Source organism: Corvus moneduloides, chromosome 2 (assembly GCF_009650955.1).
Source record: "Corvus moneduloides isolate bCorMon1 chromosome 2, bCorMon1.pri, whole genome shotgun sequence".
Classification (NCBI taxonomy): domain Eukaryota; kingdom Metazoa; phylum Chordata; class Aves; order Passeriformes; family Corvidae; genus Corvus; species Corvus moneduloides.
In genome coordinates, this window is record NC_045477.1 from 30313483 (window position 1) to 30340631 (window position 27149).

The 27149-nt window shown below is 44.0% G+C and overlaps 3 protein-coding genes across 5 annotated transcripts in view; 1 reads left to right on the top strand and 2 right to left on the bottom strand.

The window, feature by feature from the left end:
- Nucleotides 1-10255, bottom strand: part of TULP3 (TUB like protein 3) — a 32411-nt gene extending 22156 nt beyond the window's left edge. The window contains exon 1 of the mRNA XM_032098886.1: nt 10140-10255. Within this exon, the coding sequence (XP_031954777.1) occupies nt 10140-10180 (41 nt within the window). The 5' untranslated portion in view covers nt 10181-10255. The remainder of the gene's footprint in view (nt 1-10139) is intronic.
- Nucleotides 10256-10466: 211 nt separating this feature from the next.
- Nucleotides 10467-15249, bottom strand: RHNO1 (RAD9-HUS1-RAD1 interacting nuclear orphan 1). Its single transcript, XM_032098887.1, has 3 exons — nt 14962-15249; nt 13461-13729; nt 10467-11272 (listed from the first exon to the last, which is right to left on the bottom strand). The coding sequence occupies exons 2-3, from the start codon at nt 13626-13628 to the stop codon at nt 10622-10624; spliced, it is 819 nt and encodes a 272-aa protein (XP_031954778.1). The 5' UTR covers nt 13629-13729; nt 14962-15249; the 3' UTR covers nt 10467-10621.
- A 293-nt stretch (nt 15250-15542) lies between these two features.
- On the top strand, nt 15543-26098 carry FOXM1 (forkhead box M1). 3 transcript variants are annotated; one of them, XM_032098888.1, is made up of 9 exons: nt 15543-15633; nt 17049-17645; nt 19334-19482; nt 19697-19909; nt 20316-20444; nt 21049-21093; nt 22029-22095; nt 22526-22707; nt 23897-26098. In XM_032098888.1, the coding sequence occupies exons 2-9, from the start codon at nt 17096-17098 to the stop codon at nt 24947-24949; spliced, it is 2388 nt and encodes a 795-aa protein (XP_031954779.1). In that variant the 5' UTR covers nt 15543-15633; nt 17049-17095; the 3' UTR covers nt 24950-26098. The 3 variants fall into 3 exon arrangements, with proteins under 3 accessions (XP_031954779.1, XP_031954781.1, XP_031954780.1); XM_032098890.1 differs by lacking the exon at nt 15543-15633 and adding an exon at nt 15703-15784; XM_032098889.1 differs by lacking the exon at nt 15543-15633 and adding an exon at nt 15734-15796.
- Nucleotides 26099-27149: the final 1051 nt, after the last annotated feature.

The window sequence follows — 27149 nt, forward strand, 5'->3', positions numbered from 1 at the left end:
AGAATCCACCTACAATCCAACTGGAGCTGCATTACAGGTAACAGACACATGCCACAGAGAAAGGAAAAATTACCCAGAACCTAACATACAAGGAAAGACTACTGATAATCCAGGATACAGAATAAAAATGAGAGTTGAAAAGCAACTATTTAATAAAACATGGCAAATGGCAAGACGCAAAGGGGTTCACAGATTTGACACAGAACAACATGGAGCAAAAAGTTTTATTTTCAACTGGTAGCATCTCAAATTCCTACTGAAATCAGAATCAGCCTGGTTTTCCTTTCATAATCAGAAATTAAAGTGTTGTAACAGGGGCATGCAACGAATTTATTATAAATGTATTTGGTCTTTCCTAACCATTTTCAGAATAGTAAACAACCACAATGAAGACATAACTCACTAATTATTTAACAGATATTCATATATGCAATTGCAGCTTCCTTTTTGTGTAGTTTATTTTCCTTTCTGTAAAAAAGGCACACTACATCTGTTGACAGTTCTTTCAGAATGGACATATTTTCCAATAACACTGAAATTTTGGCATTACAAACTGTGGATAGGCAGAGTTAACACTCTCATTGTTTTCATTGCAGCTTGTCTGTGTTCCTGAATATGCTGTACTTGAAAAAAAAAACCAAACCAACCAAAATACTTACGTTCTAAGCACTTGGCAGTAATTACCATTGAATCAGCCAAACACAAACTCACAGTATAATCCAACTCTGAGAATAATGAAAAACCCTGATATTAAAGCAGAACGTAGAAAAGCAATCCACCAGCCTGAAAATGTTCTTCCATTCTGCCCAAGGTCCACCCAAGAGAAAGGACTCTGAAGAATTTGTTCAGCAGAAAGCTGAACAAATTGCCCAAGGACTGGAAAGTGCACCTCTTAGCAAGATTTCAATGCATTCTACAGTTTATTCAAGACAAAATCAATGCACTCCACTGTATTACATGGATTTGAGGGTACAAATGACATTGATGAGAGAGAAGACAATAAAATCCAGACATAAATAACTGAAGCTAAACAAATTCAGACTGCAAATAATTTTTTTATTTAACACTGTGACTAATTAACCATTAGGATAACTCACGGAGCTGTGGATTTTCAACAGCAAACAGCAGGTTTTAATCAAGCTTGAATATTATTTTATGTTAAAAGTTGTTGTTGTAGACTAAGGCTATGGTTTACCTCCTATTTCAGGCATGGTTATCCCAGATGGGAGAGCTAAGCATTCTTCTTTCAAGTTATTTCAATTAAATCCCCTTTATATACTGACGATTGAAGCTAAAAGGAGGCAAAAAAAGAAAAAAAAGATTGTCTTTATCATGGACTAGTTTTGAAAGGAATTGACTGGCTGCAGTTGTGAACGAGAGGCAATAAGCAGAGAAAGGAAGAAAAGCCACAGGAAAGAGCAGCCTGTAGAGACAAAATGTTCTGCATGACTGAGAATTTACTGGAAAGACAGATTTGAAATACATTAAACAAAGGAAAACACCATGATAGTTTTCCCTGCATTCAACAAAATGTACATTCTTCATATTCCACTATAGAAATACTGTACTCAGTTTCTCCTCCTAAACAAACAACGTAGCAAAGCCTTGAAGACTTAAAACTTTCCCAGATAAGCCAAATCTATCCTGCAGTTCAATTAGCTGAAGGTTTGGTAAAGAAAAAGTAAGGTTGGCTGCCTCTTTCAGGAGGAAGGTCAGACTAGCTGCCAGAAACAGACCCCCCTCCAACCTTAAATGAAAATCTGACCCAAGAGAAGGAAAGATAGAACAGTTAAAAGGCAAAACAAGCTAAGTATCTTTATAGCACATACCAGCACTCTATATGCACTCAAATCTTGGTGAGAAAAACTTAGGAAATTTTACCTGTTTGTGCACAGCTCTAGGGAAGATATTAAAGTTTCAGATCGTCCATAGTTGGGCAGAGAGATTCAGGGAAAGTGTTCAGCAGAAACTTCCAGGTCATTTTAAAGTGAACTAGATCTTGAGTTTACTGTGCCTTGTTGCAAACAAGCTTGATAATTTTGTATCAGTCTGACGAAGAAATCCTTTTAATAAACAGTCTTTTGATACTAGTGGGAATATGAACCTATATATTAATAATCAAGATCCTTAAATTTTTAATTGTTTCCATTGCTCTACTTTTTTTTAAACGAGTTTCAAGGCACAATAACAACATTTTGGTCCACAAATTTTCCCAACTTTCCAATATCTCATGTTCCATTTCTCACTCTACAGAGGACTGCTTCCATTAAGAGTCTTACAAAGCTCATGTAATTCCTTTTTCCTTTGGAGGACAGTTTATTAATGTGGTAGCAGCAGTTATGCCTCTCAGCAATACTCTCAGAACTTAAAAATGAGGGAATGGGAAAAATGTGGCTTGTGGCCCACATCTTCATCCACTAGATTTTATTTTTAGCTGTAGAAGTGCAAGTAAAAGCAACTTCAGTAAGAAACGTGGAGTCAGCTGGTGTGAAAGTGTTTTCAAACTCTCAAACCTCCAAAAACTTTCTTGGGGATTATTCTCATCTGAACTACAGCTATGAAAGAAAACAGAAGCTGTAGAAAAGACATTAGTTGAAGGATTCTTATCTTTTAAAAGATATATTCCAAACAAAAATTGCAATACTGTCTCTGGAAACTGGTTGAGGAACAAAATTTATCTGTAATGCACCTTCCAGTCCACAAAAGGGCAGAGTCCTGACACAGCTATAATTGCACATTTTTGGGAAAATGCATAGCATACCATCCAAAAGAGTGAAGATTACCAAATTTTTCTGCCTTCCCCAAGACAGAAGAGTGGGGGGTTTTGGCAAACACAGGATATTCTTTCCTTCATAATTCATTAGCAGTAAGTCTTCTAAAAGTAAACTGATCTGCTGCAAGTCAGCCATAAAATGCCACACCTATTTCTAAGCAACACAGCTGAAGTTGCATCACCATTTTGTTAAATTATTTTCAAGCAGCTGATACTTCAGTAAGGGCAAGTTTTAGTGCATCTGCCTTTTTTACAGAAAGAATCCTCTCCCAGTGAAATCAGTTTGACCTTTGATCCCTCCCCACCCCAAGAAACACTAATGCCAATAGAATACTGTTTTGAGAAAGGGTTCACAAAACTTATTTGGGAAATTTTTCACATACTGAACATATTATGAGAACAACAAGATGGAAAGAGTGAACACCTAGTTTCGGAAGCAATTCTGAATGAGTGAATAAAAGACTGTCTTGATTTGCTTTAGTATAGAAACTGTGTCCCACATAATACAGATTGAATAAGATTTATCTCAGAATATTTGAAAATAGGTATAAAATGAACCAATAAGAACAATAAACTCAACTGCCAGACCAATGTGGATTGAGGGAGCATCTAGAGACAAGCATTGATATCTGTATGTCCTACTTCAATTCAAAATAAACCTGCATCCTCTAGGCACTACATATTCCTGCCTGTAACTTGTACCAACTACCTGAACAATTTACAACTTAAAGATCAATTTACAATTTTAAAAAGATCCTAAAGAAACAAAATGCAAGCTAATGCTTTAAAACTTCTGCTTCTACCTGCCGTCGGGCTTAAAAATGGAATTTTAATGTGAAATTATCAGATACTTTTCTTTACAGTCACATAGATCAGAAGCATATTAAAAAATAACCCAAATCAAAACACCCACCATCTGCCCTTCCCCACCCCTCCCCCAAAAAAATCCCTGAAAAAGTTGGTGCTCTGAAGAATATATGTATATTCTTTTTGTGTATCTATATGTATATGGATATGTTTCACCTGTATTGTGGCAAAACAGCTGCCCCAAAAACGTGTAGCAACAGGAATAATGTGCTGAAGAAAGGAATTTGAGGGGCACACGCTACAAACATTCTTTTGTTATAAAACATTAACAGGTCACTAATTATTTTTGTTGGCTAAACCCACACAAGGAGTGAATTTAATCCAAGCCTATCCTTGCAGCACTATGTTTTCCATACTTGCATCCTTTTTGGGGTGACTGTTCACATGCCAAACGTAACTAGGTAAACAATGATGCAGTTTAGTACTGACTGACCACAGCCAAGTCAATGGAGAAAAGAGGATTTATCAGTGCAGGTGACACAAGTTTCTCTTTTCTTTACAGTACTTGTTCCAGTGATTTTGTAAGGTAAAATGGAACTGTGCAGGCAAGGTAAAATGACCACTCAAAGATCACACCTGTCTTCAGTTTCAAAATGGTATCTGTGGAAGCACAAAACCAACCCCTGTATAAAATTACCATCTCAGAAGTGCAGTGGGACATACTCTGCACTATTACACACCCACACAAACACACCCCCAACAAGGAAGAATTAATATTCAGGTGGATTAAACAGGAACCTGCTAGTAAAGCGACAGCATATGGGAAACAAAAGGTCCCTAGGAGAAAAGCTGAATTATGGTTAAACAAAGAATAAAGCATATGCTGCTTGTTGAGATTCATTTTTCAGAAATTGATTCAGATTGTCTTGCTGGACAACAAGTTTACGATGAGCCGGCAATTCACCCTCTTAAGGCCAACAGCACCCTGGCCTGCATTAGGGACAGCACTGTCAGCAGGTTGATGGAGGTGACACCACCCCTCTTCTGGTGAAGCCACACATGAGGTGCTGTGTCCAGTTCTGGGCTCCTGGGAGCAAGAAAGATATGGACATACTGCAGCAAAACCATCAAAGGCCCACAAAGGCGATTAAGGGACCAGAGTATCTTGTACATGAGGTGAGGCTGAGAGAACTGGGCCTGGAGAAGTGAAGACTCAGGAGGTAACTTATCCATGTGTATAAATACCTGACGGAAGGGTGTAAAGCAAATAAAGCCAGCAGTACTTACTGACAGGGCAAGAGGTGATGGACACAAACATGAAATTCTACCCAGCATCAAGAAAAAGTTTTCCTGACAAAGTAGTCAAACACTGGAACAGGTTGCTCAGGAAGATTGTAGAGTCTCCATCTTTGGAGATACTCAAAACACAACTGGACATCATTCTGTGCAATCTGCTCCAGCCAACCTTGCTTAAGCAGTGGGGTTGCTCCAGATCATCTCAAGAAGCCCCTTCCAGCATCTGTGATTGTGTCTGGTTGGGTTCTAGAGATCACAAGTTTAGATCTCGAGTCTGAGAGCACAACTAGATGACAATAAAGAATACAGACTGTTACAAGAAACTGCAACAGGAATAAAAGCATGATGAAAAGGTTACATACTGAGCTCAGAACTATTTTGACTACTGTATTGCTTAGCGTTTTACACACCATTCAAAAAGTGACTTAACAAGTACCAAAGATTAGCTCCTCTTACTTGGAACAAGGGAACAGGAAGTTGGAACGTGGAAGATAAATCAGCACTCTCTGAACAGAAGCTAGTATGACTTCTACTCGGACCATAAAGAAGAGTGCAAACAAAAGCCTGTGTCATTCTCTGCTACACTTCACTGGGAGAACAGAAAGGAGATTCTTGTTTTCCTTAGCCAGAAGTCTCAAATAAATTCATTTCTGCAAACCTAAAGCAAAAGGAGTATTCTTCTCCTGAAAGGAAGGCCAAGAGAAGGCAGAAATCCACACAAGCCATTAACCATCAAAGCCATCGATGCTGGGAGGGTGGCACAGAGGATTACAACCATAAGAATACACACACAAACTTATCTTTAAGTGTGTAGCCAAACAGGGGGTTTCAACTGGGTTTTTACTATAATTCTTTCAAGGAAAGGCAGACAAGGAACCCTCTGTCAGGCATATTCCTTCAAGAGTTCACAGCTGGTGACTCCATGACTCAGGACTTTTCAGCTCCTAATCACCACTGCAACTGCAGAGCAGTGTGCTTCAGGCTTTTTCAGGTGAACCTAATGAAACCGAGGTTTCTGCTATGGAAAAGAAAGAGAAATTTATTCCACAAGCAGAACCTCCCCTTTCTATTTCATGTTCTCTCAAACACCTCTGCCCAATAAAAGAGGAAAGCAAGATCCCCAGGGGGTTGGAATTCTGTCTCCTGTGATCTTCTGTTTGTGAATTACTAAACCTTGCCTGTCACTTTTGTTGATGTTGTACCCCATTACAACATGAAACCAGTGAAGTGTAGAGCAGCCACTACTCTCTCCTAGCAACAAAGTCAGCAGTTAAATAGAACATGCTATGCTTAACCCAGACCAGGTAACAAAACTCAAAGTTCCCTGAAAACCAGTGCATCACACTTATAAATTACACACATACGAATTACTCATCTTATAGTATTTCAAAGTAAAAATAGGGAAAGGAACATTAAATTTTCTGAACTGACACACTAGAACTGATTGTGGACCTTTATTCCCAGTCCAGTTTTTTAATTTCAGAAAAATTGAAAGGGAAAGCCATTAAAGAGAAACAGCAAAATGTCATTTTGATCTCAAACTAGGTGACTCGACAAGATATCACCGCTAGATTTTAGTTCTTGTTCTTTTTTCGCCTCAGATACCACATGAGAATGCAAAGTCAGAAAGGAACATAGAAGCACCCAGACTCCTATAGCAAGAACACAGGCAGCTAAGAGTTCAAACATCCCACAGAATATGTTTTAAAGAGCACTAAGAGTTGGCATAAATGTTCTTGCAGTAGTCTAAGGCAACATCTCCAGGCATTATCAGCAAATCCACTTAGAAGATAATTCATCCCACGACCCCAGTTGCAACACAGTTTTATTTTGGAGATCACTCAGCTGTGCCTCAGTGACAAAACAAGTCTGGAGCTATCCCAATGCAAGGCTGGTTGCAGGAAGTTTTCACACATACAAAGCCATAATTATGTTAAGTCAGCGCATTTGTCCCTCCTACAAAAGCCACACCAACAGTGATTTAAAAAAAAAAAAAAGCAGAAGAGAAAAATGATGGCTCTCTATAAAAAAATGGGTCCCCATTAACCTAAATTCTACACGATCAGAGATGGGAAAAGAACTTACTAGAAACTAAAGAGATAATTCAAACAAGGTTCAACTATAAGATACCTCTTTGCAATTGCTGTTACCAAGTGAATCTCAAATTGTATCTGAAAATTTTAGTCACACATTGTTGCCTTTTCTCGTGCCACTGCTGTCTACATCACAGGAAGTGAGGTGACTCCTTCATTCACATTAACAGCAGCAGCATCGAATTGCAAAAGGTTTTCTTTTCGCTTGAATCTGTACTCCGAGGAGTACGTATCAACGACACTTATAAAATATTTACAGGTTTATCTCACTTCAGACAGATTTCTTCATTATAATGTTTAGAGCTGGAAGAGGTGAAGCAAACAGGATATTAAGCCAATTCTCTTTCATCTAAGGATAAGATTTGCAGAATTTTAAGTCCTGGAATTTAACAAATGTTTGTAATTTTAAGATGGTCACTGGCAGCTAAATAAAAATACCCAAGGACTAACAGAGATGCTGAGAGGCTTTCAAAAGGAATTTTAAACTTCTGTCTTCTCTGGTTTACAAGTATAGCTAAAATAATTAGCAAAATATTTTGTCTTTTTTCTCCTCAAAATCATAATTATGGTGCATCTATACAAAACACTCAAGCCCAACAGGCACAGGAGATTCGTGACAACCTCAACTGCACTTAGGTTTTTGAAATGTGGAAAGGGCTTTTGGCTGGACAACAATAATACTTTTGAAACTAGTTTTCAACTTTTCTTAATCCATGGGCTCTTAATATTTTGAAAATTGAGCTTATTGGCAACAGGCTGGTTTTTTTCATTAACTTCTGGAGACACTGAGGAAGCATCACAGAGTTCCTGAGTTCACAAACTGAAAGCCACTAACTGATACATCCCAAGGAAGCACCAAAATGATGGCAGGACTGCCATACTTGACATCCAGTTTTGTAGTGTCTGTAGATCTCAGTCAAGATTTTCACCTCCTGAAAATTATGTTCTTTTTACATGACATCTGCAAGTCAGCAGCTGAAGCACATTTGGAATGCAGCATGTGGGAAGCTTTAAGTATTCCTGTATCCTGTGTGATTAGTGTGCAAAAGCGCAAAGTCCATTGGTCTCCAAGATTCTAAAATACATACTACCATAAGAAACAAATTTCCTCCAGACTATTTTAAAAGCTTGCAATAATTTAGAATTACTTTTGTCTGAATGTTTCTACTGTATTCATCATTCATAATTTCATGCTAAGTCTCCAAATGGACCAAATAAGAGAGACGGTATAGCACTTATCAAAACAATGAAATAGCACTATCAAGCTCACAGTTTTCTAAAACATTAAGACAGTTATGCCATGTCTACCTGAAAGTCAAACTTTAAAATGAAGTTGAGCAATTTCAGTTGCAGCCACCTCCAATGGAAGAAACTCTAATACAACACCGTATTTGCAAGACTCAGCCTGTAGATGGCCTAAATCCAAGACCTCTGCTGTCTATCCATCATCATGTATCGCACAGCACACTTACAAAACAATATGCATTAATTTTTGACTGGTAATATTCACCTCTGTCCATCAGAAATAAAATACTTTCAATATCTTTACGTGTGTTTTTCACATTGCTCAATAGCAAAGGCATTCCAGCCCTGGGGGAAAAGAATGGCAAAAAAAAAAAAAAAATGCTGCCAACCAGTTCTCAGGTACAGCTTTGTTAAGCTTTACCCGTAGTATCTTCATTGCCATGAAGTGCCAGTTATTATGTATCACATTTACCTTTCCTATAAAATCCACTGTTTGGACAACTGACAATTATTTCACCAAACAAGAGTTCTAGTAACCAGATTAGTGACTTCTGGATAATTTTACTATTTTCATCTCAGAAAAAGAAGAACCTTCCTAAGAATACAGACATTTGGCTTCCTCAAATGTATTACAGTGCTGATGAATACTCCAAGTTCAGAGTCAGACTCCTAAAAATAACAAGCCTTACAGATTTATTTTAAAACAATGTACTTTTCTTTAGGCTCATGTATTCCAGTTTTCTTACTTTAACCATAGGGACTAAGAAAGCTAAAGAAATGGATGTTTCTTTAATAAACCGGGATGAGAGGGAAGCTGCTATCACATGAACTGCCATGATGGATAGCCTGTTTCTGTGGGGCACCCATAAAAGTACACAAGACAAGTTTCTTAGCAGAAAGAAATTATGCCCGTAGAATTGTTATCAGAAAAGCAGCATTATTTCCTGTACTGTCAGCTCTGTCAAACTTAAACGTCTACTGTGCAGGGAAATTTACATGTATCTGGACATAATTTCCTTAAAAATTGTTTCCAGAACTGCTAGACAACCCAAGGTCTTTCAAGTCTGAATAAAGAAGTAATCTAATGTTCCAAAGCATACTGGGTGGACCCAAGCAATTACAGGACTCTTTCTAACTCCATTGATGCTTTACATCCTCAAATTACCAAATGTAATAACGTATGTAATAAATAAATACTGTTTCCCTTCTACACTGTGTTCATTATAATTCAAGTTTAGATTCTCTCTTTACTCGCTTTAGTTCTCCCTATCCAAACATCAGAGGCACAAAAGATAGGTTTTCCTGAGTTTTTTTGCAATCACGCTAATTCTGCCAAACCCTGTTTTCTCTGCTTGCCTGTATACTCACATTAATTTTAAATAATTTCTATTTTGAGCTACTTAAGTGCCACCAGCATAAAGTCTTTCCAAAACCTCTTCTCCATAGTACACAGCTGTTCTCCCTATTACATCAGTTGAGTTCCCTTAGGTTATTCCTCCTTTTTTCTTGCAAAGGCACACCGAGAGCGGTGTAGATATATACCCAGAGAGCTTCATTAGGAGGAGCAGAGAGGCTGAACTACACCGCGAAAACGCTTCACAGCAGCGCCTAGAAATCAAGAGTGGACCTAGACACCACAAAACCGGTTTAATCTACAAGTATTTAGATGATGCACGCCAACGCTGAGGAGTGAAGCACATAAAACACACCCGCGCATAAAAGAGCAGCACGGCTGTCGCCCGCCTGCGGGACGCGGGTGTTACCGAGGCAGCACCGACCCGCGTGGCCGCTGCCGTGCGGCTCCGCCCGCCCGGGCCCCGCTGCGGCCGCTCATCCCAGCATCGGGCGCTGCTACAGCGCGAGGCAGCCCCTGCCCAGGCCGTTTTGCTCCCGCGGACGCCGCCGCCGCCCCGAGCCCCCCTCACCTGTGGGCGGCGGGACAGCCCGGTCCCCCCGCTCCGTCCATCGCGGCCCCGCCGTTGCTATGGGCCCCCGCCTGCCGCTGCCCTTAGCAACGGCGCGCGGCACTGAGGCGCGCCGCCATTGGCCGGGGTCGCGAGCACGCCGCCCGCCGATTGGCCGCGGCACCGCGCACGCGCACCAGAACACAACGGCCGCCCGCCGTCCCTCCCCACGGGAGCCGCCCGCCGGGAGCGGGGAACGGGCCTGGCGAGAACCACGTGGGGCACAAAGCCCTTTCCATAGACACTTCCCCAGGGATCACCGCCACAAAAGACCCCCCCCCCGCCGTCAAGACCCTCCCCCGCGCCCGCCCCGGGGTTTCACGGAGGCTCTGCCAGGCGCAGTAGCGGGCCTAGCTAAAATCACGTCCCCTGTTCAGCCCCCGAAGCGACATCGTCTGTTCGGGCGTGTCCTTGCACGCAGCAGAGCGGCTGCTCCCGCCAGGTCAGGCGTGGGCCTGTCTCCTCGAGAGCTCGATGTTTGCTTTCACCAGAATATCAGCAGCGCTCAGTTTCCCTTGCTGCCGCAGGTACTTCATTATGTGAGGCCGCCGTCTCCAGGTGACCTTTATTCCATACTCGTGCTCGGGAGTATCAGTGACCAGTACTGCTGCCGACTCCCGTCTCCCACAGGGCTCAATACCAAACGGCAGCTCTTTTTCTGGATGCCAGGCGTGACTACTTTGTGACAGAGTGTTGCTGCATCTCCCATTCCTTGGGGAAGGAGCCTGTGCAGCCTCTGCATCTGGTGGACTAAGGACTTCTTGCTCCACAGGCTGGGGAGCAGGCTCTCCACAGTTATCTGGACTCTTCACCTCGATGCTGGCGTTTGCTGCTGTCCCTTTCTTAGGCTGGTTGTGAGAGCATTGTGCATTCTTTCTCAGGCGATTTGGAACATCCAACTGAGGTACTGCATGTCCTGATGGATTCTCAAAAGTTAAAGGAGGAAATCTGCAGGCTACAGCTCCTCGACAAGCTCCTCCTGCATGAAATGAACTGTGGTTGGCATCATGATTATAGGGCTTGTGAGGACCACGATGCTTCTTCTGGCATGCTTTCAACACCACTGACTTAGTTGTGTCAAATTGTGGGCACACCTGAAGGGAAAGACATAATAATAAGATAAAAACCCAACCCTTTCCTCCAGACAAGTAATGCCTACCTGATTCTACTTCCCCACCATTTTTCACTGTGTTCATTGGGTAATCTGTTCTGCAGCAAAGCAAATGAGTCACTAACAAAGTTATCTACTATGCAAGAGATACCTCTGAGCTTCAACATCGTGTTCTGCGACTCTTCTCTGGAAAGTCGTTGGGGTGCAAGTGAGCTATTCTCTAGCAACTCATAAAGAACTCAAGATTTGGGTTTTAAAGGAAATCTAAGTGGTGTCTACTCCTGGAACCCCTGCAGATTTAAGAAAGTTCAGAATGGATCCTTCTTCTTTCTGTGTCTTAGCATAATTCAAATAGATTCAATGAACTAAATCCTCAGCCTCCCTAAAGAAGTAGAGGCTGAACTGAGAGAGCAGCATGAAATGATTAAAGAATGTCCACTTAGCTCAATCCCCTTAGATTATGTTAATATGGTGTTCAAAATCTTCCCCCAAAACAGCTTTGTTTCAAAACATAGTTAATTTCTGCATTCTGGAGTAACAGATCACCCCAAACCCACTTCTACAATCAACTTTCTGTAATAGAGATGGTCCAAGCTCAACAGTCTGTATTTCTTTGAATGATTCTGGACTCTTACTCAAACCCTGGAAATCCTTTTATTACAATGTTCTTTGTCTTCCTGGTTATCAACAAAAGAGTCAGACTCCATTTCAGATTCCAATTTGCTTTTCCCAAGAGCAGACCAAACTCAGTTCTTGCTTCGGTAACTACAGATCTCCTTCAGCATTCCTAAGTTACTACCTAGTTCCTCAAAAAACTGAGTACAATTTAACTAAGGATGGCAATTGGCTGCTGTCAGCTGAACTGTTTGAATGCAAAGCCTTTGTGCAGGAAAAGAGAAGTGATTCTGTAATAACTGTATCCTGGCACATACCTAACATACTCCCTGGTTTTAAGGATATGGCTTCCTAGCTTCAGAGAACATGTAGGGTAGGTTTTACCTATGTGGGAACCTAGCAGTGGAAAAGGTGTGAAGAGGTTAGATAATGCCAAAAAGAGAGGAGCAGAAAATCAGTTTCCACTGAAGGAAGTTGACAGACACTCTGCAGAGGATGCCTCCAGAAGTTACAAACCTACCACAGTTTCCAAATTGAAAAAGATCTAACAGTTTCAGTGCTGGTAGCTTCAAAAAAATTTTAGAATCATTGTATTTTTGGAATCAAAGAGCTACCAGTGTGGATGTTTCCACCTCTTCCAAGCAAAAACAATGCTTATTCACAGCAGTTATTTTACTTAGTGATTAAGAAACTATAGAGCGAACTGCCTCAAGCATGTGGGGGAAAAAAAAAAAAAAAAAGAGGAAAAAATTGAAGATATTCTACTTCAAGGTTAAGACATCACAAAAATACCTCCAGGTCAACAGGAACAAAGGAATGTTTCATGCAGGTTTGAAACCACACTTCCTGAGCTTGCTTTGTGAAGAGCAGAGTCAAGCAGCAATAATGTTTAAACAGAGCTCCCCTAGGTGATGACTGCTGTTGTATAGGAACAGTCTGTCTTTGCTGCAGCTGTTTGCTTTAAAAAAATAAATCTTTACATTACACAACATAAGGAGGATTTTAGGACACTGCAAACAGAAAAGGAACCCATCAGAAGATTGGTATGGAGAGAAACTATTCAAAACACAGAGAATGGAAAAGAGGGCAGGTTAGAACAAATAATTCTGAAATGAAAACCTATGTTCTCTAAATTTAGCAGTGTCAGACTTAAACAATGCACCCAGTACTTTAACATGTAACATTTAGAGTTCAGCAGTTATTTCAAACAGCAAGCCAATAAGAAAAATCTCCCCTAATGTTTATTACGTGCAGGGTTTTCAGTTGCCTAGGAAAACAGTGATTTCCTGATGGGAATTATTTTTCTAGAAGACAAACAGTCATCAACCAGTACAGACTGCCCACAGTTCATGTCTTCAAATAACCAAGACCTTAGTACTTGTTCTTAGAATGTGAAGCAACTCAAGCACTTATTTATGCTTTAGGCTGATACAGGGAATTCAGGTCTGCACTACTGATTTTCCATATCCAGAACAGGTAACTTTCTGTTAGGACGTTCAGGAGAAACTTGAAACCTGTTGCCGTGAGACGCTGGAGAAAAGATAATTTATACCAACCCAGGCAGCAGAGGTGTTCTGGTCCACAGGTTTTGTAGGCACACGTCTGGGATTCTCGGCCGAATGCAGTGGAGTTTCATAACAATGGATGGGTCCTGCCCGTGGCCTCTCAAGGAAAACCAGCTCTGCCTTCCTGGCCTTGTAGGTACACTTCTTCTTCGGAGGCATCAAAAGGTGTGGTAAAACTACTTAGAAACCTCATGATGCTTGTTGGAGCCAATTGAAGAAAGAAGGAAGCACCCCGAGGAGATGCTAAAGTGCTCTCGAATCTGTAGAAGGCAAACAAATGGATTTGAAGACAGACTTGTTTGGAAATCTCAGATCTAGCCTTTAACAAAGGCAAAACATTTATGCAACAGCACACTGTACACATCTCAAGGCAGATTTTTTCCCAACAGTAGTTCTTGAACCTTTTGTCAATTTTCAGGTAGATTTAGAAATGCACTGCAGGAATGGGAGCAGCTGACCTCCTGATCCAGCTATATCAAGTCAGCTATCAAAAGAAAAAAAAACCAAAAAAACTTATTTTCTTTTTTTTAATTCACTGTGGTTTGTAATGCCAAGAAGATACTATCGGGCCAATATAATCAGAACTCTTTCCCTTTCTAGTTGCTAACTACTTATACTTTTTAACTTCAAGAAATTTTGGTTTTTTCTTTGTTACAGAACAGAGTTGACATCTCCCTCCTGTATTCTACAGATCTTGCATGATTTGTTTGTTTGACCTAATGGATACGTTTGAATTGAAGTAACATTGTATTTAATTTTCCATTGGAAAACAGATCACAGAATCAATTAGGTTGGAAAAGACCCCTGAGATCAAGTCCAACCTATGGCCGAACACCACCATGGCAGCTAGACCATGGCACTAAGTGCTGCATCCAGTCTTTCCTTAAACACCTTCAGGGACAGTGACTCCACCTCCCTGGGCAGCCCATTCCAATGTCTAATTCCAATGTCTGTCTTCCCGTGAAGAAATTCTTCCTAATGGCCAACCTAAACCTCCCCTGGTGCAGCTTAAGATGATGTGCCTTTGTTCCATCACTAGGTGCCTGAGAGAAGAGACCAACCCCCACCTCCCTACAACCTCCTTTCAGGCAATTGTAGAGAGCAATAAGGTCTCCCTTGAGCCTCCTTTTCTCCAGGCTGAACACCCCCAGCTCCCTCAGCTGCTCCTCTTAGGACTTGTGCTCCAGACCAGCTCTGTTGTCCTTCTCTGGACCCACTCCAGCACCTCAATGTCCTTTCTGAAGTGAAGGGCCCGGAACTGGACACAGCACTCAAGTGTCTCACCAGTGCTGAGTACAGAGGAACGATCACTGCCCTGGTCCTGCTGGCCACACTATTGCTGATACAGGCCAGGATGGTACTGGCCTTCTTGGCCACCTGGGCACAACTAGCTCAATTCACCCAACCTGACTTATCACAGATTAGCACAGACAAGGAAATTTGAGAACATTTTATGAGAAACGTGTGAGACTGCAACAGCCTTACTGCTTACCTAAGTCGCAGCGTGTTCAGTCCCTCCTAGTCCGGTGCAGCCGTGACACACACGTTAAACGGTAAAACTCCGTAGCTCTTTACCAGGAGTCAGCGCAATGCCGGCGGCCCGGGCGCACGGCAGGGCTCCCAGCCACGGGCGGCACGGCTGAAGGACGCTCCCGGCAGTGCCGCAGCCGGGCGGGAGCGGCTCTCCCGGGACGGGGACGGAGCGGGCGGGACAACGCGATCCCAGCAGCGGCCCCGGCTCCGTCCCGTCCGCGCATCCGTATCCCCCGCGGCCGCCGCCGATTGGCCCGGCCCGCCTCGGCCCCGCCCCGCGCGCGCCGATTGGCCCTGCCCTCTGGCCCCGCCCCCCGCGCGCCGATTGTCCCGGCCCGCCTCGGCCCCGCCCCCCCGCGCCGACTGGCCCGGCCCGCCTCGGCCCCGCCCCCGCGCGCCGATTGGCCCGGCCCGCTGGCCCCGCCCCCGCGCGCCGATTGGCCCGGCCCGCCTCGGCCCCGCCCCCGCGCGCCAATTGGCCCGGCCCGCTGGCCCCGCCCCGCCGCCGCTCACTGGCGCAGGCCGGCACGTGACCAGGCCAGCGCTGCGCCGGGCGCCAAATTCAAACCGGGGCCGCTCTGGGAGCGCCGGGCCCGCCGCGCTCCATCGGCCCTGCCCGGCCGGGCAGCTGGTGAGTCGCGACCTGCGCCCATCCCGCTCCTCCAGGGTCTCCCCACATGGGTCGGCACCCCTCGGAGGGCCGCGCTAGGGGCATCGGGCGGCCGGGAGAGGGAAGCGCCTAGGCCCAGCCCGGCCCGGGGCACAGGGCCCCGCGGGAGCAGGTGAACTTGCTGGTGAGCGCGGCAGCGGAGCGGCTGCAGTGGGTGAAGAAGGAGCTGGGAGCCCTTTGGCGCTGCCCTCCTTGTCCCCTCGGGGCCGCGCGTACACAGCGGTGCCCCCGGGCCTGTACGGGTGGTAGCAGCTCGAGGCGCCCTTGGGGAGTGACGCGCTCCTGCAGGGAACGCAGCCTTTTGGAGGCTGGCTGAGGATTCCTCTTTTGCCGCTGTCTTACCGGGACCTCTCCTTGAGGGGGTGGAGCAGAGCGCAAAGGGCCATGCGTGTGCCGGGTGCCAGAACCCGCGTGGAATGATCGCAGGGCTGTCTGCTCCCGGTACATCGGACATCGGCTCAGCTTGCTATCTGCTGGACACTGCTTTGTATCAATACAGGGGATTCTTACTGAAAATTTTCTCGTTTGCTTGCTGACCCCGTCAAATCTAGCAATGCAAAAGGCCTCTTTTTTTGGTATTTGTTTCTATTCTGCTTGCCATCTCTAATGATAAACAGTAAGTACAATTTGCATATTGTTCTGGTATAGTTTGCTGAAAGACACAGGCTCCACCGAATTCCTGATGGCATTATTAGCAGTATTCTCCCAGCATCTTACCCTGCAAACAGTATCTCTGAATTTTATTTCCTCTGCTTCCAACTTTATAGTCTCAATCACCTGTTGTCCAAAAGTTTGGCATTTAATTGTATGCTGCCTGATGATGAATTTACCTGGTTCTTGACAAACCTGCCGAAGGAATGAGCAGCACATTTACTTTATGTCTGTTTTAAAGCACCTTATTTCTGCTGCATTTATTGTGTGCCTTTGTAGTGTGCAGGATAATATCTGCTTCCCAGATCTTAAACCACCTGCAAATTCCCTTTTCATGCAGGTTGTGTAATCTGCTGCTTACAGCAATCAGCACTGCTATTTCTATGTTCTACCTTCCCTCCCCTCCAGCTTGCTGGCTGATGCTGGTCATAAGTCACATTATAGCTAAGTCTTTCTGTAAAGCACATACACACTTTGCTCATTATTATGTACTTTATGATGGAAATTATCTATTCTGCAAATCTCTCTCCTGTCCTGCTTACATAAGGTGTGGGTAAAGGAGGTACAGTATGATTTTTCAGTAGCCTTGTCAGCCTTATTAAATGCTTTCAATTTTATTTTCCTTTTGTGTTTTTAGTTTTGTAGCGACTGCTGAGAATGTGTGCTCTGTGGGAGGCCTTGAGATGATTTGCTGCCCCCTTTATGTTGTACCTTTTGTTTTGCAGGATTTGTTCCTCTCCCTTTCAATGGAGAGTGACAGTATAGATCCATAATGAGGACCAGCCCTCGCAGGCCCTTAATTCTCAAAAGACGGAAACTGACCCTCCCACAGAAGGATGAATCCAGTACTTCAGCACGAGATGAGAACAGAGGTCAGGATGAAAAGACTCCTAAGCAGGAGCACAGGCAGGAAGATCAACACAACAGACAACCCAGAGACAAAAGGGACTGTGGCCTGCAGAAATTCCCAGCAGGAATAAGGATAATTGACCATCCTACAATGCCCAACACGCAGGTGGTGGCCATCCCTACAAATGCTGATATCCAGAGCATCATAGAGGCATTGACAGCAAAAGGAAAAGAGTGTGGCAACAATGGACCTAACAAGTTCATTCTCATTAGCGGTGGGGGCACATCCCGTTCAGCAGGTCCAGCACCATCACAGCATCTCCCATCAGAGAAGAAAGCCAGTGCAGCAATCAAGGCTGCAGATGGTCAAGAAAGAGAGAAGAATGTTGCACAGACACCTGGTCTTGCAGGCAGTACAGCACTCTGGCATTCAGGAGTTGATCCTCTGATTGGACAGGAACAGGAGAGCAACAGTATGTAGCCTTTGCCTGGTTTTTTGTTGGTTTTTTTTTCTTTGTCCTGACAGACAAAGAGATGTGAAATGGGCCAATGCAGCACTTGCATCTTGGTATGCAGTAATTATTAATATTTTGTTAATTACAAAATAGCTATGGATTTGATTCTAATAATCTACATAGCTTTGCATATGTAGTGAAATCTGAAGAATTATAGAGGATATATTTTTTGGTGGAAGACATCTGAGATTCTGACTTAGGTCTTGTGTTACATCTTTCAGTTCTTGAAGTACTAGATCAACAATGTCCTGTTTTGGTTGGCAGCAATAGTCTGGTTTGAGTGTTTGTTTTTAAGGCTGAAGCTCTTTTCAGAAACTGAGCAACTACGCATGAAATCAGGAATTCAAGGTGAATTCTTTACACAATATTAGTATTGCAATACCATCTTTTAGAAGTGCGACTGGTTCCTTCCTTTTGACAGCTCAGATGAAGGGGTAGCAGGGCTACTTGTGAGTAAGCAGAGTTATGATGAGGGGAAGGCTGTGGCTGTAGCCTACCTGGACTTCAGTAAAGCCTTTGACACAGTCTCCCATAGCATTATTCTGGAAAAGCTGGCAGCCCATGGCTTGGTCAGGTGCACTCTTCACTGGGTTAAAACTGGCTGGATGGCTGGGCCCAGAGAGTGGTGCTGAATGGTGCTGCATCCAGTTGGTGACTGGTCACTGGTGGGGTTCCCCAGGGCTCAGGGGCAAGTCCTGTTTAATATCTATAATCAATGATCTGGATGAGGGGATCAAGGACACGCAAGTTCACAGATGACACCAAGTTGGTTGGGAGTGTTGATCTGCTGGAGGGCAGGACAGCTCTGCAGAAGGATCTCGACAGGCTGGATTGATGGGTCAAGGCCAGTTGCGTGAATTATGTGAAAGACCAGGTGCTGGGTCCTGCACTTGCATTGCAATGACCCCAGGCAGTGCTACAAGCCGGGGAAAGAATGTCTGGAAAACTGCCCAGCAGGAAAGGACCTGGGAGTGTTGGTTAACAGCAGCTGAACATGAGCCAGTGTGTGCCCAGGTGCCCAGGCCAGTGGCATCCTGGCCTGGATCAGCAGTACTGTGGCCAGCAGGACTAGAGCAGTGATTGTTCCTCTGTACTCAGCACTGGTGAGGCCACACCTTGAGTTCTGTGTCCAGTTTTGGGCCACTCACGACAGGAAAGACATTGAGGTGCTGGAGCATGTCCAGAAAAGGACAACGGAGCTGGTGAAGGGTCTGGAACACAGGGCTGATGAGGAAGAGCTGAGGGAGCTGGGGGTGTTCAACCAGGAGAAAAGGAGGCTCAGGGGGGACCTTATCACTCTCTACAACTGCCTGAAAGGAGGCTGTAGGGCAGTGGGGGTTGGCTTCTTCTCCTAGGCAACAAATGACAGGACAAGAGAGCATAGCCTCAAGCTGTGCCAAGTGAGGTTCATGATGGACATGAAGAATTTCTTCCCTAAAAGCGTTGTCAAGCATTGGAACAGACTGCCCAGGGAGGTTTGGAGTCACCATCCCTAGAGGTGTTCAAGAAACAACTAGATGCTGCACTCAGTGCCATGGTCTAGTTGACAAGGTGGTGTTTGGCCACAGGTTGGACTCGATGGCCTTGGAGGTCTTTTTTAACCTAAATGATTCTGTGGTTATTATGTGGGCTTGTTATCCCAACAGGCAGTGGCGAGACAATGAGCTCCGTGTTGGACAACAGTCTCACTAACATCCAGTGGCTGGGAAAGATGAGATCCGATGGACTAAATCCCTCTTCTGTGAAGGAAGACACAGAGAAAGAGAATCAGATGCCTCTGCAGGAAAGAGTCAAGGTAAGTAGGAGAATACAAGAATGTGTGCTAAAACTTTTGATAAGGAAGTAATCTACGTGGATCAGAAGACTTGCAAGAATTGGGCATCACTATTTCTATGTAACCTGAGTCTGGCCTTTACTGATTTGAATAGCAGAACCAGGAGGATCCAGGGATGTTCCATGGGCCTTCTTGTCAGCTTCGTGAACATTCATATATCACTCCTGTCTTTCAGACTGAAGAAGAAGCTGCTGCTGCTATTCCTACTGCTGCTGCCTCCTCCTCATGGCAGGATTCAGTGTCAGAACGACCTCCTTACTCCTACATGGCCATGATCCAGTTTGCCATCAACAGCACTGAGAAGAAGCGCATGACCCTGAAGGACATCTATACCTGGATTGAGGATCATTTCCCTTATTTTAAACATGTAGCTAAGCCAGGTTGGAAGGTAACAAGCAGGCCCTCGAGTTGCTGTGGGTGATGTCACATGCCTTCTGGATCAAAATGAAAAGTTATTCCCCAGCCTGCAGAGCAAAATGGAAGCTCATTTAAACATTCCACCCCAAATACACTCAGTCCAGATGTTCACTGTACCACTTCTTGCATCCCTTGTCTCATCCTACTTAAACAAGATGATGGGATGTTTGATCACTGGAGCAAGGATAGGGATCTCAAGAGTAAATAGAATAAAAGACATGACAGGGTTGGCTGGGTATGCTGTGAATATGAAAGTTCAGTATTGTCTGCACTTTGGAAAGTAATCCCTCTGCTAGGGCAGCCATGTTTGAGGTAGGCCTTGCTGTGCTGATAACAAAACTACTGCTTTTCAACCTCCCCCACCGCTTTCTCCCCAGAACTCCATTCGGCACAACCTGTCTCTTCATGATATGTTTGTCCGTGAGACGTCTGCTAATGGTAAAATCTCCTTCTGGACTATTCACCCTGATGCAAACCGTTGCCTAACATTGGACCAGGTATTTAAGGTGAGTTGCCTCGTGCAAAAAAAATAGGACAGGCTATCCAGTTTCTAAATGCCACACTAGCTTGATGCACCTTATTTTAACTGTAAGGTCAAGCTGCTTTGACATCAGCCTTTTTGTAGAAGCTGGTTTCAGTCACTTCACTTGACAAATAGACAAGCTCTGCATTTGAAAGAAAAGGTGCTGTGGCTGTGTGTTTGACCTGGAGCTTCTGTGGGATGTGTTTATTCTTCAGGTTCTGTGCCAAATGTAGTTGTCAGCTTGTGCAACTTCTTTCCATGGGCCTGATTCAAATTCCTAATGAGAAGCTTTCCACTGAGGCCAGCCAGGTGTTCCTATGCTGTTTGATAAGCGTATCCTATGCTATCAGTCACAGGATGGAATTGTCCTAGCCCAGCTAGGTATTTTAGGAAGTACCAATTGGTCAGAGAAATAGAGCTTGGGGGTCTGGTATAGGTGTGTTTATACTCTTGTGCTTTTTGCAGTGGTGGGTAGAATTAACTTTTGTTTGCTCAGATTGTACAATTTTAAAATGTCCCATTTGTCCCCCTCTTTGGTTGATAACTTCATCTTAATTTTTTTCCCTCTCAATACCTTCTGCCACCAGCCGCTGGACTTGGGGTCACCAACATCGCCTGAGTGCTCTGAATCAGTAAGAATTACCCTCTGGCTCGGGGCTTGATCTTCCATTCTCTTCTTGCCAGTCACTGAAGGAAAGGACAAGAGGCTTGGGGAGGGGGACTGGGTCGCTGCTGAATCTACTCATACAGCTCCATGCACACCCCTTGTGGGGAGAGGGGTCTAGCCAAATGTCGACTGCCTTCAGATGGTACAGTCTCTCTAGCTGGTAGAGCTGGACAGCTTTGAGCAACTTGGAAGTCTGCTGCTGAAGTAGGCTGCAAAGGACACCAATAGGCTTCAGAGAACAAGCCCAAACAGATTTCTGGTAAAATCATCTCCATAACAACAGTCCAAATCTGTTCTGGGGCTCAGATCCAGAGAGGATACGATCTCTCTGTGCTCCTTTTTCATTTTGGAACCCACTGCATTGTGGCTCTTGGAAGGATGAACCTGTAGGCTGTCGCTCTTGCACTCAGCAGTTTTAACAGTGACAGATTTGCAAGCATCCGGTCAAATGTTTTTCTGACACAGCTACAACCCTGGCCTTCTTTCCATCTGCTCAGAATTCTGATCCCACTGTTGCCTGTGCTATTCCATTTGAACACCTCCCTGGTCTGTGGTTTGTATAGACATCCAATATACAATAAAGCCATCCTATTCATTGTTCCTCAGGCACTGAGGATGCTGAAACCAGGTCACTTCTCAGTAGAGTCTGCAGCTGGAACAGATCTGTCATGTTGTCTCTTTTCCTACACAGCTTTTGGTGGGCAGCTGGCTTTGGGATGGCATGGCTGAAAACCAGCAAGTGGCACAGACCTAGAGCCAGCCTGAGTGCTGGGTGCTAACAACTGCTCTCTCTGCATTAGAGCAGCACAGTTCCCAGTGAGGCAGCAGAATAAATGTGGATTCTTTTCTTTTAATCTTTCTTTTCTCCTTCTCCTCTTACTTATTTCACAATGACTCCAGCAACAAAAGAGTCGTCTTCCAGATCCCCTGAAGAACATGGGAAGCAAAAGTGAACCCCAGAATTCACGTAAGTGTCTACATCAGTCTAGACCACAGAGAACCAATCCAATAAATCTGGGGTACTCTTGCAGATTCCTTTAGGAATACAAGTGGAATGTGTTATCCCAGTTTGCCAGCTTTTATGCTCCTTACTGTTAGGTTTGAAATGGAAAGCAGTATTGTTGTGTCTGAGAGGGTGAGATGGTGGAAATTGGGCACTCAAATGGAGTAAGAGCCCCAACTTGAGGGGTAGGCTCTGCATGAAAGATTATTTATTTGCTTGTTCGTGAGGCTTCTGGCTTGGTATTTGTATCCTTAAAATTAACAGAGAAGGCAAGTGATCTGAGCAAATGTTTATTTTGGGGTGTCTAGAAGGACTTTCTGTAAGGTGCCTGGTTTCAAGAGGTAGCAGTAGAGGACAGGCAAGAGGCCAGTGAGTCCATTCTTTTCCCTTCCAGGCCGAAAGATGAAGCCTTTGCTTCCTCGTGTCAACTCCTACCTGGTTCCGATCCAGTTTCCTTTGAGTCAGCCTCTTGTCTTGCAGCCTTCTATGAAGGTTCCTCTGTCCATGGCACAGGGAGCTTCCCTTAACAGCTCGGAGACTTTGCAGAGCAATAAGCGCGTGCGCATTGCTCCAAAGGTTGGTTTCTTGATTTCTGAGGAGCTTTGAGGGGGGTTGCGTGGTTCTCTTTTTTTTTTCCCTTTGTTTTTTTCTTTTTTTCTGGAGAGTGGGTGAGGAGGGAGCTAGGGAGGGTGTGGGGAATTTTTTTAGGGAGGGTGATTTAGTTTGGATTTTTTGTTTACTTTTTTTTCCTATCTCTCTTGCCTTCAATGGACTTTTTCTTTGTATGGTTGCTTTGTGCATCTTTACTAGGTGCTCTAAAACTCCAAGCTCCTATTAAGGAACTAGCCAGTGATAATTCTTGCTGTCCTTCACTGTCTCTAGGCTGACTACTACCTACTAGTTTATTTGCTCTAAGGATGTTTCTGTAATTCACTAGAGGAGGGGACTCTATGGCTTGGTCAAGACAATTTTTCTCTACTGCTCGGATGTGAAGAAAGAAGAATGGGAGGAATGGCTTTGTTCTGACCCTAAAACATTCATATTTTTTATAGTTCTATAGACATGTAACAATAAGGAACTTCTGAAAGAGTATGTATTTCATGTAATCTCTTCCCAGAGGATTTCCTATCTGCTGTTTGCTAATTCTGTGAAGTTCCCAGTTATTCTGGGCTCAAGAAAAACAGTTCTTAAACAGATCTTTTTCTTGGCATCTCACTGACTGCTCTTGTATGCTTAGACATTGTAAAGCTGTAGCTTCTTCTGTCCTGTCTAACCATAATCCTATTTTCCTTTGAATGCCTGCTGCTTTATGTTCTCTCCAGCTATGATTGATCTTTCTCCTGTGCTCTTTTTCTTTTGATAACCTCATTTTTTTTTCTCTTCCTTTTCCTTGGTTTCTGGGAAAGCTGTCCTCATTAATTTTGTTATTCCCATTTAGATAATGTAAGAAGAAATCAAAGGGGTTATATTTTTTCCAGAAATATTCAGCTCTCCTTCTGCCTGCACTCCTAGAAGTTCCTCAGAGCAGGAGTGCTCTGGAGGGTATGACTTTCAGACACTTAGTTAGAATCCTTTCCATGTGATCTTTAGGCTTCTTTCTATCAACTTCGCAGAGATCAGTCTTGGTCTGTTATGGTTACTGCTTCCTCTTACTCTTTCTGCTGACCTTAAACGCCAGTCTTTCTTTTCTTTCCACTGTTGTTTGGATTTTTGGGTAGGTTAAAGCCTTGCTTACTGACTGCATGTCACCTCTGTTTCATTGTAGATGTCACTGTCTGCAGAAGAGTCACCCTCCTTACCCAGAGCTGCTGTCAAGGAGGAAGGTCAAAGTGACGAAGGTTTATTTTCCCCAACCCATTCCGTACAGCACAACAGCTCACAGCCTGGTGAGGAATTGTCTTCTTTCCCTGAGGGTGCCTGTATAAAGGAGGAAGAAGGCTCTCAGCTGGGTGATTGGCTGTCCCCATTTGCCTCAACCGTAACAGTCAAGGAAGAGCCAAGCTTGTTCCTCCCAGACTCATCCACAAAGGAGAGGAAACAATTCACCACACTGAAGTCCCCATCTAAGGCAGTTTCTGACTCTTTAGTTATAAAGAGGAGGGAAAGGCGGGAAGTGGGCAGATCCAGAAGGAAACAACACCTAGCACTGCCTTGTTCAGAAGAACCTGTCCTTGTTTTGCCAGAAAGCAGCGGCTTTGACCCTTTCCGGTTAGGGGCAGACCGTCCCTTCCCGCAGGAAAACCAGCCCCTTGAGAAGGTATCGCAGCTCAGCTGCTCACAGGGAGAAGAGGGGGCCTTTAAAACACCAGTCAAGGACATGTTCAGCAAATTGCCGGTTTCTTCCACTCCCAGCAAAGTCTCAGCCACTACTACCCCATCACTAGAGGGCCTTGACCCCTGGAAGTCTGCTTCCTTAGCCAAGGGAAGTCATGAGCTGGACTTCAGTCCAGTGAAAACCCTTCAGCTGCCATTCACACCCCTCCAGGACAACCAGGACTTGCTGGGTTTTAACAGCACACCCCTTAAAAATCCTCTCTTTGATTCTCCTCGGGAACTGCTCAATACAGAATCCAGTGACATGGTCCATGTGCCCCTCACGAGCTCTCCAGCGTTTATTCGTGACGCTTCCAAGCAATCCTCTGTTGAACTGACAGCCTCTGGCTTTACTGAAAACCGGTCACTCATGGAGGGCCTTATCCTGGACACCATGAATGACAGTCTCAGCAAAATCCTTCTAGATATCAGCTTTCCTGGTCTTGAGGATGAAAATTTAGGAACAGATATTAGTTGGTCTCAGCTCATACCTGAACTGAAATGAACTGGCCTGAGGACTGAATGTGACTTGTTCTGATGTTACAGAAAGCACTCTACTCTTCTGAGATTCATTCATGTAATCTAAGACAACTGATTTTGACTAATTCCTACATCCATGGGAACAGAGAGCATTATTGACTCCTGCTAAGCTGGGAGACAGGCCCATCAGCTGCTATGAGCTTTCTTTATAAGATGCTGTAGACCTTGAGTGGAACAAGACGGTAGAACTTCTCTAACCTTGTGCTGGAGATAGCCTCTCTCCAGGGATTCTTGTCATGAGAACATCTAGGTAGGCCCTGAATGGCATTTGCTACTCAAGGTACCAGAGGAAATGAACACACTCCTCAGCACAATAGGAAAGAGCCTGGGAACCTCCTCCTAGCTCTGTCCTAATCTGCCTTTACTTTGTTCCTCTATTACTTAGTATCTTCTGTCTAGTGTTAATGGCTGTAAATACTGTACATCCCTTAAATTAGCCCTTAATTATAATAATAATAATTTTATTATTGTAGGGTCATGGGAATATTTGGCCTGGTAAGGGCTTGACCTAGAGTGTGTTGTCCATGTGTTCACATCTCTTGTATTCTTCTACCCTAGTTGAAAGCCCAATTTTCTTTTTTTTTTTTTTTTTTTTTTTTTACTTCAAAACCACATTGGTCTAGGTTGTTCTGAAGGTCACTGGGGCAAAGACCTGAAAAATTGCCAATATGTGACCGAAGTGAAACTGAAAGAGGTTATCTGGATTGCATCATAAAATCTTAGTTTGGCTTCTTTTTCCCAGGCTGGAATGGAGAAGAGCTTTCCACCAAGCCATATAGCCCTTCTGATTCCAGAGGTCTGTTATGTACCTAGAGGACTAGGTAGAGACACTGTTGCAGTAAGATGGACCTCTATTGAATGGTTAAAACTGCCCTCATTACAGTCAGCAGTTGAAGATGTAAAAAAGAACCTATAAAGGGAATACTGATGTTTCCTCTGAAAAGTGACCTCTGGAAATACAATGTATGTATCTCTTGGTGCAATAAAACACCTCAGAATGCTCTGGAGCTTCTGTCATAGGAGATATTGCCATGGCAAAGATCTGATCCTTCTGCTTGCAGACAAATGGTGACTCCTGTATCTACATACTCAATAAAGCTTCTGTGGGAACACAGCTGAGTGTTATCTGTACTGCTCCTAGCAGCATGCTGGGGTTGGGCCATAGCATGAGCAACCCCTGCTTGCTTATCTCGTGTGTGCTTTGTGATCACTGAGTGAATAATCATTAGGACATTTTCAGTATTCCTCAGGCCTTGTTGGCCAAACCACGTTAGATTTGGTTACTCAACCCACTGCTTCATACTCAACCCAGTTTTTCCTGCTGCTTACAGGTAAATCCTGACTTTCCAAGTCAGAAGCATACAAACTTAGCCTAAAACATCACAACACCACCAGCAGACTAATTTCTGTGACTTCTAAATGTAAAACAAATATCTCTTGAAACTATTTCTACCTTACCCTATAAACATAAAACAAGTTTTAGATGTGTGTGGTTTTCAGAACTGCAGTTCTCTTGTGCACTTGTTAGAGGATATTTGCCCTCATACAGTGTTTCAAGAACTTTGGTTTAATTATTTCAGTTTTTTCTGGGATTACAAGGCTGCAGAAGGGGCCTGGTTTATGGCACACTATCTGCTAGTACATCTTACACAGCTGTCAATGCTCGACTTGGTTTTCTCAAAGCACCCTATCTCCCTTTCATCTCACTTCTATCTCCTGAGAGGGTGTGTACATACAACTGACACATGAGAACCAGGTAACTAAGATCATGTCTCCAGCAAATACTGAAATGTTCTTGTCCTTGATGCTCCCCTGCTGTCCTTGTCAGCTGAGGTGCTTTGATGGCCACCTCACATTTCATTTTAAACATAGTAGTGCCAAAGTTTCATTTCCCCTCTTGTAACATATTCCAGTGAGAGCGCTGCTCAAGGGCAATTATATCAAAAAAGGTGGGAGGAACAACAGAAAAAATTCCATTAAGCAATTCTGCCTCTTGCTCCCAGAAGCGATGTCCAAGTGTTTTGGCCAAACTAATTCAAAGCGCCAGCTGGTGAGGATGTAATCACAAAATATGACTATTTCTCTCCATCTACGTTAGCCTGATCTTCTGCCTGGATCCTTTTCTTAAGGAAAGGCAATTATCACCTGTCCCTCTGCAGGCTCAG